A 16,880-nucleotide genomic window follows, 5' to 3' on the forward strand; every position below is an offset into this window, starting at 1 on the left:
TTCAAGTTGAGTTAGTGGCATGAAAGGAATACAGCATGCATAGTATCAAATAAGATCAGATGGTTTTAGAGAGATCTATTGGTCAACATCATGCAACACACACATTATACGTTCAACGACATGAAAGCAAAATTCAAGTCTAAATAAGACTCAATGAAGCATTTCAAAAGAAAAAGAAACAATTTATTACATTCTTAAAACCACATATAAGGTATCCCATTGGACAACAATATATATCGAGCTGTGTGACTCAGTTACTCTTGGACTAGTAATATACCTCTTGTACATTTTGTCATACAGGGAAAGAGAAGGGAGACAAACTATTGTTTTTTGTTTGTACTTTTCCTAATCTTTCTTCAATTAAAAAAAATAGATCACTGACTTTACAAGACAAAAGTGGAGACATGTAAAGAAAAAGGTGGATAAAAGACTGACAAATAAATGAAAATCACAGCAAAAGAAACATTAAATCCCAATAATGAAATCCATTTTTAAATCTAACTGATTTATTTATTTTTTATCTTTTTAATTCCTATGTCTCTTAAATTTAATGTTACAATATTAGGACAAACAGGAAGGGCTTTGACACTTTGTGAGTAACATTCACAAAAATAGAACTTACGTCCACAGTGATTATGGTTATGGGTCTCATCTTAGGTGCAAAGGTGTGAGGAGTACAAGGCTAAAAGACGACACTGGTAATAAAGGGACAAGAGATCACAGCTAGCTCCCTGAGCGGCAAACAGCAGGTCCTTAGACTCTGCTCAAGAACTTCACAGCACCCCAAGTAAGACATTATCATCATCTGAATGCTATTACTACCTTTAGAAAGCATGTTATTTATGCACATGAAAAATGTAAACAGGTATGGGTGACCTTGTGTAACTGATGTAGAAAAAAAAAAAACTAAAATAATAAAACAGATTGACCGAAAACAGTTAAGTCTTACTGGCATTGAGGCCCAACTCAGGGGGGCAGCTGGTAGCTCTGTCTGGCCTTAGACTAGTGTCCAGTGAGAAAGAGGAAAGTATAAGTGCTTGGTATTCAGACAAGTGTTGGGTTTAGGACTAAAGGAGAGGGGAACAGCAAATGTACAAAATAAAACAGTTGCTCCAACCAGCAGGGAGGGTTTATGATACATATTATGGACCATCGTCGTCCCGGCCTTTAACCAACTGAAACATTATGAGTGAAAGACAGTTATATTACACCTACTCCTCTGACTGCTGGTTAGAAACGGGGGAGGGGGGGGGGAGAGGGGCTGTGTGTCCCCTTTTATTTTACAGTTCATGAAGTCATCTTTTGCCTTGCTTTCTCTGTTCCGTAGTGTCCTGTTTGTCCTCTTGTCTCTTTAGGCAGGGGGACAGCAGCAACAGCGCAGACTGAAAGCTCTCAGTTTTAATGCAAGACAATGGAAAAGTTTTTTCGCCTTTGTTTGGGTACACTGCCTCCTCTGCTGTGTCGTATCTGCAACAAGTGTCCACCCCATTGCTTGCGTGATGACTGCACCTAACCCAGCTGGGTTTGCCGTCATGGCAAGAGGGGGTTGTTGCCACCGAAACCTGAGAGTACTGTCAGGAGAGGAAAAATAGTCCAGAAAAAGATCTGAGTCCAAAAAATCAGCTATCCTCACGCATCCATCTTTTTTTGTCCTCTACTTCTTACGATCCACTTTTCTCTCCCTTTCTCTCTGAACTGAACTGAACACACATTCTTACTCTCTCCATATACTTATATAGTCATCTATTTACATTCTTATTTAAAATATTTGTTTATAAATGTGTATATAAATTAAAGATAATTTCATCTTGTCCTGTCTCTAAGTGGCATTTACAAGGAAAGGGGTGTGTGGGACTGAGGTTTCTCATTGCATTACAAGAGCCTACAAAAAGGCAGCACCGAACACCGTCTAAATGTGTGTGAAACTGGTTCTCAGCTGATGAAGGAGGTCAGCCTAAGCCATGAGTCATGTCATATATCTGTGTGTTTCTTTCTATATCAGAGAAAATGACTCATGATCTTGGTCCCTAAGTGATGGTCAGTACAAGCATATTGTCTGTATGAATACAAATCTGTACCATACTGAGATGTATTTAATATAGAGAGATATATTGAGCAGTAATAACAGTGAGACCTGTTGATCACGACTTCATTCAAATACTATGTGTAAAACTCTGTCTCAGAGTGGCAGGGTTGTACATTCACTGTTGTTGGGTTCTGGTGTGTGCACTGGTGCTTATCCATGAGGTACATTCATAACTGGTTGGGTGATCCACAGTGGATCTGATCTTAAACAAGTGTTAGAGCTTGGAGCTGTTACATGCTAAGTGGGCTACTGTGTTAGTATTACGGTGCCCATCCGCTTGTTGTTAATGCTACAATTTGCAGAGGACCATGAGCATGTGTGGTCTGTAGTGTAAGGTGCTTTGCCTGCTGGGAAAGTGGAGGACTACTTTGGGATCATGGGAGACGGAGTATTAAAAGTCCTGGATTGTCTCTTAACTGCTGGTTGTTGAGCTTCAACATCTCTATCCTTCTTTGTCTCTCCTCTTGCTTCCCTACCTCTTAATACACTCTCTCCATCTCTCTTCTTTGTTTATCTGTCTGTCTAGCTGTTGGTGGAGTCTGGCAGAGACATCTCGCTGCCAAACACTTCCCGGTACAGTGGTGGGAAACTGTAGGCGGTCTCTGGGTGGACCAAACGGAAAAACTCCAGTTTATCAATGTGGAGGTTACAGATGGACTTCATTATGGGCAGCTTGGATACCATCTGTGTGGACAGAAGAGATATAAAGGTAAATTTTTGTTTGCGTACACAATTGTATGTGTTAAAGAAGAGATGTGACTGTTTGTCTTTACCTTGTCCAGTTTCTCATCAGAAGCACCGCTCTTATGTAGACTGTGCTGCAGAGCCAGGTAGACTTTCTCCTGGAGTTTCTGAACCTTTTGGCCTTCTGTCAGCCAGGGTCGATCTACAGGAACAGAAATATTAACCCCTTAACATACAGTTTGCTCAGTTTAATTCTCCTTAAGTAGCTTTAAGGTTGGTAAAATCATTTTACTGCATGCTGTCTGACGGAGTGTATTCTGTGTAATCTCTTGATTGACGCAATATGATGCGAGTGAAATATTCGACCAAAGACATTTCTTTTTGGGTGGCACCAGTCAGTCAAATGGAAATATATTGGATGCAATATTTGGTATGTTTGGAAACTTCTGAATCTCAAAATTTTAAAATTACATTCTGTGAGTATGAAAAATGTTTGGCTGCACAGCCATGCACTCTAAAACTGGCTACTCAGAAATGTGAAGTACAGACTGATATGTACTGCTGATATGACACATGGGGGAAAATGACCAGTTTTATAGTGTAAAATCATTTTTCAAAGAAATCTGATAAATAAACTGCAATAATAAACTGAAACATTCATATGTGAGACATCTGCAACAAAAACTTTATTGTGTCGAATGTTTATGTTGAGAACAGGTTTCCTACACTCACTACACAATGTCAGTGCGGTACTGAATACACCTCTATTATTATTCTGCAGCAGAATAAGCACTTCCTCTTGAACATGTTTGTCTTCGTGATTGTGGATGTGTGCAAGAAAGAGAAATAGAAGAATAATCACCAGGGGATAGAAGGACAGCAGCACTAAACAGAGCCATCTCTTCGTCAGATAGCTGTAGACGGCAGAGTCCTTTTCCAAGGTCAAACACTGCACTGACCAGATCATCACAACCTGCAAGAATACAGGACATTGTTTAATGAACTGACACAACAACTCGAACAACTCCAACCACAACAACAACTCCTGTTTGATGCGGGAGATACCCAAGAGGGTTGACAGTCTGACAAGACTGATCGATGGTGGCCTCCAGTGAAAGTTCCCACAATTAAATTAAACAAGTTTTTCTTAATGTCATTAATGTCTGTCTGACGTCTCAGAAATAACTTCTCAGTGTTTTTCAAAATCAATTAAAAACAGCTCACAGCGAAATACTGTTGTGCTGACTGACATAATCCATCATTTTAAATTATACATCTTGGCTAATGTTTGCTGTTGTGTTTACTGTTGTGTTTAATGGTGTTTGTTTTCACTCTCTCCATTAGGGTGTATTGTTACAGTTGGTGGTACTAAAGAGGCAAATTGCTCTAGAACTTGAAAAGCAACATCTAGCAGGATACTTTCAATTATTTCTCCTCAAAGTCATCTCAAGCTTTAACAAACTGCTGTTAACAAGATTGAAATTGAAATGACCCTCTTTAAGAAACATTTGAAGAAGAATTACTGCAGTTATTTAATTTAAAATAATGAATTGTGGTGCAGTCGGTGCAGAGGCTTCTCTGCAAGCTGTTAATAATGGATTGAGAACAGTGGGAACGCAGCAAAGGTAATTACTGCACAGTGTGAGTCAAACTTACAAAAGACGTAAGAAACATAAGATGCTTTAATGTGTGAATCTGTCAATTATCTGAACGTTTTAGAGCTTCAGCTACGACTACCTTCCCATATGATCCTCACCAAGTGCTTTGAAGAACTGAGGCGAAGCAAACTTCCCATTGAAGAAAATGGTACTGTTGTTGACGTTGAAAGCCCGGCACATACGTATCAGCAGGACCTCCAGGCAGCCTGAAATAGTAGCCACAGATAGAGGCAAAGAAATGGAGAGATGGGAAGATGGAGAGAGAAGAGGAAAGAGGAGGAAGGGACAGAAAAGGCCCAGGATACTCCAACATGCACAAAACACACAACAAAATGTAAATAATTTTGATCCAGATTGGTGCACAGCATATATAAGATGTTTATGAACCATTGAAAAAATCAACAGGATAACAACAGTTTGTTTGTTTTTAAAGTTCAAAACAAATTGTCAAATATATGCATTTTATGTCACAGATATGTGTTGAGCAGATGCAGAAAATAATTGCAAATTTTGTTTCCAGAATTGTGTAGTTCTCCCCAGTGTTTGAGCCAGGTGTATGTCATTTATTGGATGGAATGGTTAAAATAAAAAAAGGGGCAAAGGTAGAAGTTTGGAGACAAAAAAAACAAGGAACTAAAGTTAGCAAGTTTCAGACAGTTTACTTTGGAAGAATGAACTCTGTTAGTGAAGTATTTGTGATTTGAGCATTGTTAGACTGTACACTGACCTGCTTTCAGCAATATAATCTGATCATTCTGGCACAGGTCCATGAAGCCAGCAATGCGTTTGGCAAACTCCACCACGTACTGGATGGCGTTGGTGATGTGGTGTGCACACTGCTGCCACATCCACTCAGCTGACTAAAAGACAGACAAACAAATTAAACATTTTAGTATTACAAACCCATTAACATTACTTTAACATAAATGAGTTGTTTGAGATCAGATCAGATTTATTACTTCCACTGACCAAACAGATATTTTATTTCAGTATTGATAAAATTATCTGGAGCAGACGGCCTTGTTTGGGCTGAAAGCAAATGAGTCATTCTGATCCATTACTGATAAATTTGCAATAAATAAACAAATGATTGTGATGACAGAAGACTGAACACCTATGATCCTCTTTCTGTACCTTGTTCTGAAAAGCACGTGTTTCCTCTGGTGTGTATTGTACCCAGGTGAATCTCTTCATGTCTTCAGCGCTGTACTGACACGTCTCCAAGTGAGACTTAACGATACTCTGAGTGATGCGCTCTGTGAAACAAAACAAGCACATACGTCAGTGCTCTCTCACTCACATTATTTATGGTGGTAGCAGGTTTGTGCGTCAGAGAGACAGAGGGAGAGAGAGAGAGAGAGAGAGAGAGAGAGCGAGAGAACAGTGGAGTGTAACAGTGGTTGTTTACATATCCACAGATCATGGCAGTGTGACCTTGAATTACAAATTAGATGCTTTGCAACACTCTGCTGTAACGCCCCCCCCCCCCCTGCAGAAGTTAGGATGTTCTCCATCTCCTGCAGCAGACACAATATTTACTCACTGCTTCTTTTAAAAGTCCCCAGAGCCCTTTTCAAAGCCTCCTTCCAGTCTGTTGTTACCAGCAACCATAAAGATGTAAAATAAAATACAATTGCATTCCTCCTCAACGTCTCTAGAGACACCATCTCTATAAAGGCCTTTGCCTCTATACCGCTACAAATACCACTACACCCTCATCCCTTCATCTGCCCGTTTTTAGATGAGCTGGTACTAGTGCACATCTCCTGCCTATCTTTATTGCTTGTTTCCTCCTTGTTTGTTTTGCCTGTTTAATCTCGTCCTTGTCCTGTTTTGCTGTTCTATCTGCCATGTATTATTTTTTCTTTTCCAAACTGTTCAGATATGTCCTTGTGCTTTATCTTTGTTTTTCATTGAATTCATTTTGCTTTTTGAAATTATATTCCATTTAGTTTGATTTACTTTATTATTTGACCTTGTTTTGCACTGCTAATAATTTACCGTAAAGAATTAAAAACAAGTACTGAGATAATGGTCAGGTGGAAAAAAAGACAAAATCACCACTATCTGTTTTACATTTATATAGCAGTTTGTTCAACAGTACCACATACCCATGCCACTCTCTTTACCAGAAATACTGTTATTACCCATTGATGTATTAATTATGATCTATTCTGCTTTGCCTTGTTTTAATGATGTACACTGCTGTTATCAAACTCACTTCCAGTTTCACAATAAAATGGTTAATGGTCCCTGAGCTGCTAAAACTGATTTAATGTGAACCATTTTAAAGAAGTGTTAATTTAGGATTAAGAGCATGCAGCAGGAAATGAAAGATGGGAGCATTATGACGAAATATATAATGAATGCCTGTCTCACATAATATCTTGGAGCAAGTAAACTCCTGATTCTCTCTTCAGTTGCTAAAGAATTCAGGCTTTTCTAATACACTTTGCAACACACTGTTTATTTAAGTAAGGTGTGAATAGAAAAATAAATTATTTGTGATACTACATTATTAATACTCACCAAGGTCTGTTATAGAGCAGTCATCAGGCAGATGGTCCAGCAGTGCATGTGTGTGTCCCAGCAGATGTGTGTGAGAGTGTGTATGCAGGAGCTGTATCCCGTTGCCGTCTGCCCCGTCCAGTACAGTCTGCTGCGGGGAATTTTGATTGGACAAGGATGAGGAAGAAGATGAAGAGGACGATGAGTTGGAGGTGTTCCCGGTGCTGGCTCCTCCACCTCCTCCGAGCAGCTCCAGGCTGCAGTACTCGCTGGCCTCCTCGGGGGTCAGGGGGAGATCAAACAGGTCAGGCAGCGCTGCGATGTCATCCAGGTCGCTGAGGGTGGAGCTGGAGCCCCCGCTGCTGTAGGAACGGCTAAGACCCTCTTCACCATCCTCCCCGCTACCTCCACAGACTCCATCCTCCCTGGGTAAGGACAGAGCTGTAGAGCCCCCGCCTCCAGTGCCCACACACTCCTGGGACTTCTGGTGCTTCTGAACTTCAGCGTAGAGGCTATCACGCTGCTTCTTTGACATACGACCGAACTTCACAGCTGCAGAGAGAAAATACATTTCATTATAGTAGCCAAATGGACAAGAACAAATTAAATATTCTTTTTTTTGCATTTGTGCATAGATATTGGAATTTTTCTATTCCCAAACTACAAATTTCACATCTGTAGCTGTTATCTAATTGTAAGATACTTCTGGCTCACATAGATTCCCTCTGCCACCTTATCCACAAGTACTATATGTTCCGGTCCCTATATCAAGTTTGCATGATGACACTTGATCACCTCTTCAGTCTACATACTGTATTTGTTTTCTCTCTGCAGTCTACAGAAGAGGGGAACAAGTGGTGAACCCTGTTACGACAGCTGATGTGAAACATTACTGCCGAGGGCTTCAAATTCTTCTGGTATCAGCTTTAAATTAAGGGCACGCATGCACCGGGCTGCACTGGAGAAATACATATCTGCTCCCTTAACCAAACTCAGCTGTGGCACATTTTTAAGTTTACCACTGAAAGTTATGGTTTAAGGAAGTGTGTAGAGAGGGTACAGTGTGTTCTTCATGTGTTTACCATCTCTGCTCATGCCCAAAGCCAGACACTTTTGTAGGCGACAGTGCTGGCAACGGTTACGGTTTGTACGGTCAATCAGGCAGTTCCTCTGGCGGGAACAAGAGTACATGGCATTGTTCTGCTGGCTGCGACGAAAGAAACCCTAGACACGCACAAACACACACATAAAAGTACTGTAAATGGCCGCACATTTGAAATAAAACAGGTTGATTAAAGTTCGGTAGCCTGGTTGACTCCGTGTTTCCTCCTCACCTTGCAGCCTTCGCAGGTGATGACTCCGTAGTGGATTCCTGAGGACTTGTCCCCACAGATCTTACAGGGGATGACCTCGATCTGAGCTGCAGGACCAAGAACAACAGTGACGAGAGAGGTCAGAAAGCTGCTGCATAATGTGTCTCAAATAAACGTAGAAAAGCTTCAACATCTGCTTAGTAAGGTGCTGCAGTGCGTCTTTGGCTTCTTCAACAACACTGAGTCATACTGTGGAAGGTTGCCAAAAATATTTAATAACAAACCACTAACACAACATTAAGTTACATGATACATTCATTCAGACATAACACACGCGTTCACAGAAGCCCATATTTGGCATATATTTAGTGCCTGCTTCATTGTAACGGGAATCAGTGGGACTTGTCTGAAATACTGAGTTTATCCAAGATTTTGTAAAACTTTCTTTATGAAAAACCTTTTTGAGCAGCAATAAAACTGCTCTCAACTTATACTTATAAACTTATACTGATCATTGCTAATTGTGGAGATGAAAAACCTCCTCGATCTGAGCCCTGCATGCTTTTGAAACATCTCACTGGGTTATATTTATCAGTCTTGTTGAGTGAAGGGTTTGAAATGTACTGTTGTGTTTGGAAGGGACTCTATCTCTTCTAGTGTTACCAGTAGCAATTTTTGTGTCGCTTAATACTTGCCATTTATTTGTAGCACTTTGGACATACTGTCCATAAACATATGAGCCATAATATAAAGTAAGTACCATCTAAACCTGACTAATTAGTCAAATTCCGATGTGTGAAATATGTGAAATATTGTTTCTTTGATTTAAGTGTGAGATAGAACAGAATTTCTTCTTGCTTAAAAGGCATAAAATCCCTGAAATGCAATCAGCGTTTTACAGTTAAATCCTGGCAGCTTCTCCATCACTGCAACACAAACCAACCATATTTCAGTTATGATTTTTGGCACTCTCTTTTGCAGGCCATTGATGTTGTGCTATCATGTTTTCTCCAGCTATAAACCTTGGCCAAAATAAGGTTCTTTGTATCTCCTGTATTCCTTGAAAAGGTTGCCCATGCTTTTATCTCATCACAGTCAGACGGCTGTTTCTCTTTGTACTCAGGGCTCAATAAGAAGGCCATCTCCTGTCTCCTGCTGATACAAAATGCAGCTGCAAGGCTTTTGACAACTTCTATTTCAATCAGTTGTTATGTTACACATATCCTTGCCTCCCTTCTGTGGGAGCCCCTGGGTTTCAGATTAGAATTTAACATTTCACTGACAAAGTTATAGGCTTTAGACACAAAGTTATACTTTATGATAGTCCTCTTTGAGTCTGAGTGCAGTCTGTGATCCTAAGGTCAGTCCTGGTTTAAATATGCTGCATTACCAGGGGCGATCATTTTGTGAAACTCCCTTTCTGTAAATCGCACGCTAGCAAAAAGCAATACTTACTTTCATCTGGAGGCCTTTGACATAACCTATATCACTGATCTTTAACTATTTGTCAGTACATTTTGTCCCTCCCTTCTCTTTTATGCTTTATGACCTCTCAACTTTGCTGTATTGTTTGGTATGACACATGATTAATTAACATGACTTACAGCTTGTAAATCATGTTTTGTTCTTGTTCTTAGATAATTATTAACACATTTTAGAAGATTAAACAGGTCACTGCATGACTCAGATCCTGTTCTTCCCGCCAGCGTGTGGTGCAAAGTACAGAATTTAACAGCGTAGCATCAATTAAGTCACATCATTTTTTTCTTTTTTTCTATTGATGGCAACAACCTTACAGACAAACTGTCCTACAGTGAGTACACACAGTACAAGAGAAGATAACTTGCCATGAACTGTGTTTGTCTGCACCCTGCATGTGGCCCCCATGAGGGAACAGAGTACACAAACAGACATGGAATCACATGACATTTGCACATATGACACATACACAAAGACTCCTTCGTTCTTCACCGAGCAAAAAAACAACAACAGCTATATCATAAGATAGTTGCTGTTTAGTTTTGCTGTCTGTGCAATCTTTAGACCTATTTATAAAAATCAGTATTTGTACTGCTTGTGTTGGGACGATGTACGGAAAACCACTTGGTGATTGAGGAGGAATTGTTGCTCTCTTAGGTACTGGAAAACACAACTTTCCACCCCTTTTCCCCTTTAATGACACAGTCGGCTGTCTCCCCTCTGAAACTGTTACTAAAATACTCCAACTGATCAGGGCAGCTGCAGGCATGCAATGGAAAAATATCTCCCTCCCTCCCTTTCTCTCAGGTTCCCCTCCACCCCTCCCTCATCTCTCGATTATATAACTCCTGTCTGTGAGCATTCCTCACAACACTCATTCAGCGGGCTCACTCTAGCAACACTGAGACCCCGCCCTCCTCAGACTCTCCCTTTCCCACTGGCTGAGCGGCGTTCTAGCCTCCTTGGTATTGGTTGAGTCATCCGTCACTCCGGCGCTGTAGCCTGTCAGCCCATGTGGACATTCTGTCCTACTGACACACTTTCCCACTGCAAGGGGAGAGGGAGGGAGGGAAGCAGGCGCGATCCCGTCTCTCCGCAGACCAGTTTTAAGGTGGAACTGAAAAATGCTCAGACTTCCTCAATAAATATTTCTCTGAAGGCTCATAACAGCATTAGAAAATTGGCTTTGTTACATAACAGCAACATTAAACCAAGAGAGACAATGATGATGAGCCTGGAAAAACTGCACTTACCAGTTCAGTTAATACACAACAGAGATCTTCACCCAATTTCTCATAAGTCTATTTCTGTATGGAGTGATTTCTATGCATTAATCAAACACTGTGCTGTCTTATTAGTGAGAAACCACATTTAATTTGACTGTAACAGCCCCTACTGTATCTGGCTACAGTCCACTCAAAGCAGACAAACTCTGAACTTGAATGTCAGCTATTCAGCCCCCACCCCTCTCCCTGGTCTTCGATATTGAGCTTCTGCTTCAACCCGTTCTATTCTTGTCCTGTGCTGAGAGCCAGAATTACACAGATGCCCAGCCACCCACCGCTGTTGCTACAACCACTCATAGGCTACATGCTTTCTCACTCCCCTTCTCTAACTGACTCTCACATATGCAGACACAACCCAGAGACAGTGAACCCAGATTCATCTCCCTAATGTTCCCTTATCTGATGTAATTTTCTCATTTATAATCTGGTAAATGAAAAATTACTGTGCAGTTAAACCAGTTACCTACATACAAAGAATTAATAGGCCCAGAAAATTAATAGGGATATCTTGGATGCCTCACTGAGCCAGTAGAGACAAAAAACTAGAGCTGTGGCCAACAATTACTTCAGTTATTGAGTACTCTTATCTATTTCTTTCTTGATTAATTGACAAATTATTTACTCTGAAGAGAAACATACAATATATTCAAACTTTGGACCAACTGTCTACTGTCTACTAATCTGTTTACTATCATATAAGTATAAGAAAAACACCTTATATGCACATATGAGAGGTTGGAACCAATGTATTTTTGCTATCAAAAAAGTTAGCAATTTATATTCTGTATATCTACAAATCGATTAACTGGCTAATCAGCAAAAACAACATTGTTATGAGGTCAATGCCCAGTGAAAATAAGCTTACCAAACAGATATGACAATTTCAACTAACAATGCTGGTAGCAGCAGTAGCCACACTAATGTTAAAGCAACATTTACCTTTAACCCTGACTATCATTGTTGACCTGTGGTAAAACGCCAGTCTGAGGCATCTGACCTTTAGGACTCCAGAGAGCGCCAGCATTCCAAGACCATCAATACCAGCTCTGCTTTCTGCTAACATGTTGCATGACAACTAAATGCAGCACTTCACATTTATTGCCCACTGACACGATAACTTACAAAATGTTAGCAGGGGATGCAGTAAATGAGGTGAAATTTCACGTATGGCAAACAAAGAAAGGTGTTTGAGCAGCAGGACAGCTCATTTGTGTGGCACATCCAAGCCTTTTCACCAAATAAACCGAGAGCAGACACTTTTAACAGCTCAGCTACAAAACGTTGGCCCCAGTGTGTTTATCAGCCAGCTAAATGTGTAACTGTGTTATCTCTGCAAAAGCTTAATTCAGTACGGGTGGGGCAGGGAGAGGCAGAGAAAAATCACTGACTTTGTGCTACCAATAGTTCAGTTCTCTGCATATAATGTGGAACAAACAGCCAATAATTCTCCAACTGCAGCCTCCTGCCAAAACAGTCAGTGTGTCAGTGTGTCAGTAGCGGGACAAAGAGAGATAAATAAATTTTGACCCACCGCATGTTTACAGTCACATATGTGCAGAAACCAACCGCACACCACTTCTCCATTTTAAATTTAACTGACAGTTTTTCACACAAGTACAGTTTGTTCGTGTTGCCGTATTACACACGCCACAATAATGTGGAGACTGCTACAAACTGCCACCGAGCAACAGATTGACTCGGGGCTCAGTGGTGTCTTCATTTTTTTCATTACCTGCTCTTACGAATGACTGACGGCGAGAGAGGACACACTCGGCAGGAGGTGGGGGCCCTGTTCTTGAGCTCTAGACATATTAGCAGTGCTGAGGCACTTGTTGTGTCATGCCTCGCAGTTGGGCGTAGGCTTACAGTGCAGTACAGAGCTATATCACAACAACCCATTGTGGACGTCATTGTTGTTCAACAATGGGAGTGTTTTTCCATATTATTTGAATTATTTGAATTTCCACATTATTTCATTAACTCTTATGTTAACTGTATTATATCCTCAGATGACAGAACAAAACCTTGTTGGTTTCCACACCTCCTGGCTGAATCCAGGAAGGCAACTGTCTTGCTGATTACACTTTATACATTATAGCACACACTCTAACACACAACCCTCAGAAAATACTTTAATATCACCCTCTAAGGATAGTCCTATTTGCAACAGAACAACGGTGCTGAGACTCAACATAGACTAAATACATATATACAACATGGGTCTAAGGCTGCTGGTGCATTCAAATCAATAGGCTCTATTTTAAAAGATGCAAATACCAGTGGAGGCCAAGCTGAGGCCCACAGAGGGGGAGATTATAACAGAGCTAAGAATTTCATAGGCCTCCTCTAGCCAGTGTCAGTGTATGACATGAGTCCTATGATCTCTCACTATGTTTACATTTACTAAATAAAGTGCACTCTTCTATCCTGTGCAATACGCCAGAGGAAGTGTTAGAGGTCGAGACATCACAACAGGCTTGTAAAAGTCTGCCAACATGCCAAAACTACTGGAATGACTCAACAATTTGGACTAAAGTGATTGTGATTACAAATATTCACGAGCATGTTCAAACTGGGATAAAAATGCTGACGTGCTTTTCTGCTGAACAAACCATAGGCTGAGTGACTAACCAACATTTTCAGTGCAATGGGCTAAGAAAGGGTTTGTTTACATTTGGATATCCTGCCAGAAAGGGAACCTCCCTCCACAAGAGGCCCCCTCTGCTTCGCCTTCCCTCCCTCTTTTTTACTGCAAAAATTCATCTCTTTCCTCCCCTACCAAAAAAAAAAAGAAAAAAAACGACTTATACCTTATCTCCTGTCCTTCACAATAAAAGATTGTAATGTTGACCTTGTTCAGACCAAAAACCCAGCGAACCCAAACATGAGCAAACAATAAGAAGTGGCTTGTTTAAAAATCTGTACATATGAAGCTGAAATTGCTGCAAGTTGATTAGTCTCAGTTAGTATTTGCAGAGGTTACAGTAACCATATTGTGAATGTAATACATGCACATGACAAATCTCTTTCCAGAATATGAACATATATATTTCATCATGACTTCCATGTTGCCTACATTACATTTGAGGCCAATTTCTAATCATTTGAATTTTTAATTATCCATAATTTTGGACCTCACAGGCTATAGCCGGTAGCCACAAACAGCCTGCCTTGTCAATGACAGTCATCTGCTCCCCCACTCCCCAAGTTCAAGCTCAGCCTGTGTCAGGGAGTGACACGTTGTAGGACGCCCGTCACCGAACGCCTGTAACCGCACACGCTGCACGTCCGGCGGCCGGGCGCTTCCCAGAGCCGCTCCCCCCTCCCTCCGCTACCAATGCTGTATAATGTTGGGTGACATAACTAGGTCAGTGGAACAGCCAGGTCCCTCTCCCTCTGTACACTCACACAGTCGGCCATGCTGGCACAGTCATCACATCACAACAACACCACAACTACACCAGCATTGCTTAGATTCATCTTGTAAAAATCACCAGTACAAATAAAAAGTTTTCAGGCATCTTCAGGGCTTTTCAAAATATAAAATAATGCAAAATTAGATGATTATGTGCCAATGAATATCAGAAAAATAGCTATTATTCTTTTAAGCGAATGGTGCAAACGTTTCTTTATTTTTGTTTTTAATTCACCTGATAAGAAACCTGATAAGATCGAATAACATCTCGATTACATAATTCTAGTTTTGGTTAACAACAACCTCCCCTCATGCCCCTCCCTCTCTTTATTGCATAACTCTAACATGGATCCTCTGGCAAAATTTGCAGAAGGGCTCCCAGGTGCGATACGACTCACATTTTTCCAGAAACGGACAGATTTAGCCCCGAGATTAAATATAAAGCACAACTACGCATGTGCACTATTGAAACCTTGTTCTGATCTCACTGTAAACAGACTTGAAAGATGATTTTTTTTAAAAACAGAATTACAAACTGGTCAAGTTGATTGTCATGAACACCATGCCTCCAGCTCTTTCTCACTGCATGCTGAACTTGAGTGTGCAATGTGCAGCCTTGAGCTCCGTGCAACGATAATCCAGTCATGAGGGATTAATGCGCACTGGGAGGAAAACAGGCTCTCAGGTCCCTGTGTTCACACATGTGGCCGTTCCAGCCCGGTCAAAAAAAACAAACCAAAAAAACACACACACACTGCAACGTTTCCCAAGTTCAACTAAAAGATGCAATAATGACATAAAAGCAACTTACCTCTCATTTTGATGTTTTCTTTTTCTAGGCAGGACGGTGAAAACTCGACTACATGTGGCGACTGTAGGTGACAGGATAGAGCAGAATAAAGCGCAGGAGCCAGAGTACACTGGCTCTGTCAATATCAACTTCGTCCCGGCTGCAGACAGCTCTCGTAAAGCACGACCAAAAAAAAAAAACGGGGGGAAAAAAACTACCCGAAACTCTTTTCCTTTATCGCTCGGTCAAGTCCGAGCAAAATGAAAGAGTGAAGAAAGTCGCTTTGGATCGCATCGTAATCGTCTCGGCGCACTGACGAATAGATTTGGCTCAACTTTTTTGACAGAATAGTCCCACGGTGAACGAGCGCTGTTTCGGCAGCCCCCCCTCCGCGCTGTGACTCTCCGCCTGCTTTCCTCTCAGTCTACCCTGCTAACCTACTTTCTCCAAGCGTGGACTCTCACATGATCTCACTGCCGTCAGCTCCTCTCACAGCTCTCGCGGGGGCGCGCCGTCGGGAGCGAGTTTAAGGTGGCTGGGCAAATGATTGACTACTGCTCACTTCTTACTCACGCACATTGATGATCATTGGTGAGAAATAAAAGATTGCCGCTTCCACTAGGTGATATGAAGGCAATCAAACCCACAATCAGTTCTTCTTTTAAACAGACATACATTTACTGCTCTGTGCAACTTCCCCTGACTTGACAACAGTTACTGTAATGGTGCAGAATGTAGCCTGTCAACCTCTCATTGTGGTTCATATTTGTCTGATTAGTTTAAAACCAGGCAGCAAGAAGCTATCTGACTGGTTCTTTGTTTACCAGAGAGCTAACACCTTATTTATTGAGTCTTTTTCCGTATTTGCCTTAATGGTGTTGACTTGGATGACTTTATGTAATCATCTGACCTGAGAGAGCTTCCACAAATGTTCCTTTTCAGTGAAAGAAATCTTTCAAAAATATCAGCAGCTGATCATCGATTAATCAGTTGATCCATAAAGAAAATATTTGTCAGTTGCAGCCCTATAGCAGCATGAAAGGAGAAGTTATTTCTTCAGTGGGACTGTTTGTCACTTGTGACACCTTGAATAGTCCTTGTGCTGTTAACAAAGAGGAACACCTGTGCTGCTGCTGCAAAAAAAAGTGAGTTTAGTTTTATAGGTAGTAAATATACAATATGGAGTCGCTGCATTGACCCTGTGGACCTGTAAAATATTTTATTTGAGCTTGTGCAGTCAAATGAGCTTTGTTCCTGAGTATGCTCGCCTGCGCTGGGAAGAATAGGCTGCTTTCCCAATGATTGCTCACCATCTTTCAACTTATCCTCTGTGGAGTAGAGTTGCTCCAGAGTTTACACCCAGTGACCTCACAAGGTTTGATTCACAGCTGTCTGGTTCCTGTTTCTGTCCTGGACATGCAGGAACATATCACAGGATTATTGCTGTAATAGTTGCAGCTCATTTATGTAACTTCTGTGTATGTATTTGCATTTTAGCCACACTGTTTGTTTGCCCTTTTTTTTCCAGCAAATGTGCAAAATGTTGTTTTTGCCCATATGAATCATCTCTTTCTTTGGATATGTTGTGCTTTTTTTTAAAAGTAAATGTACAGCTATTCTTCATTGGTTTCATTAATGAATGAAAAAAGGATGCAGATTCT

At 41.0% G+C, this 16,880-nt stretch overlaps 1 protein-coding gene across 1 annotated transcript; it reads right to left on the bottom strand.

The window, feature by feature from the left end:
* Window positions 1-161: 161 nt before the first annotated feature.
* Window positions 162-15,688, bottom strand: LOC130178741 (nuclear receptor ROR-beta-like). The gene is made up of 10 exons (XM_056391195.1): window positions 15,241-15,688; window positions 8,271-8,356; window positions 8,019-8,160; window positions 6,958-7,488; window positions 5,563-5,684; window positions 5,156-5,288; window positions 4,527-4,634; window positions 3,633-3,743; window positions 2,860-2,972; window positions 162-2,770 (listed from the first exon to the last, which is right to left on the bottom strand). Exons 1-10 carry the CDS (start codon window positions 15,245-15,247, stop codon window positions 2,609-2,611), a joined length of 1,515 nt encoding a protein of 504 aa, XP_056247170.1. The 5' UTR covers window positions 15,248-15,688; the 3' UTR covers window positions 162-2,608.
* Window positions 15,689-16,880: the final 1,192 nt, after the last annotated feature.

This window comes from Seriola aureovittata, chromosome 12, assembly GCF_021018895.1.
Source record: "Seriola aureovittata isolate HTS-2021-v1 ecotype China chromosome 12, ASM2101889v1, whole genome shotgun sequence".
NCBI lineage: Eukaryota > Metazoa > Chordata > Actinopteri > Carangiformes > Carangidae > Seriola > Seriola aureovittata.

Coding starts and splice junctions, on each gene's coding strand:
- LOC130178741 (XM_056391195.1), bottom strand. Junction 7,489..8,018: donor TTTGGGCATGAGCAGAGATG/GTAAACACATGA, acceptor TTCTCTCTGCAG/CTGTGAAGTTCGGTCGTATG. Junction 4,635..5,155: donor GATTATATTGCTGAAAGCAG/GTCAGTGTACAG, acceptor CTACTATTTCAG/GCTGCCTGGAGGTCCTGCTG.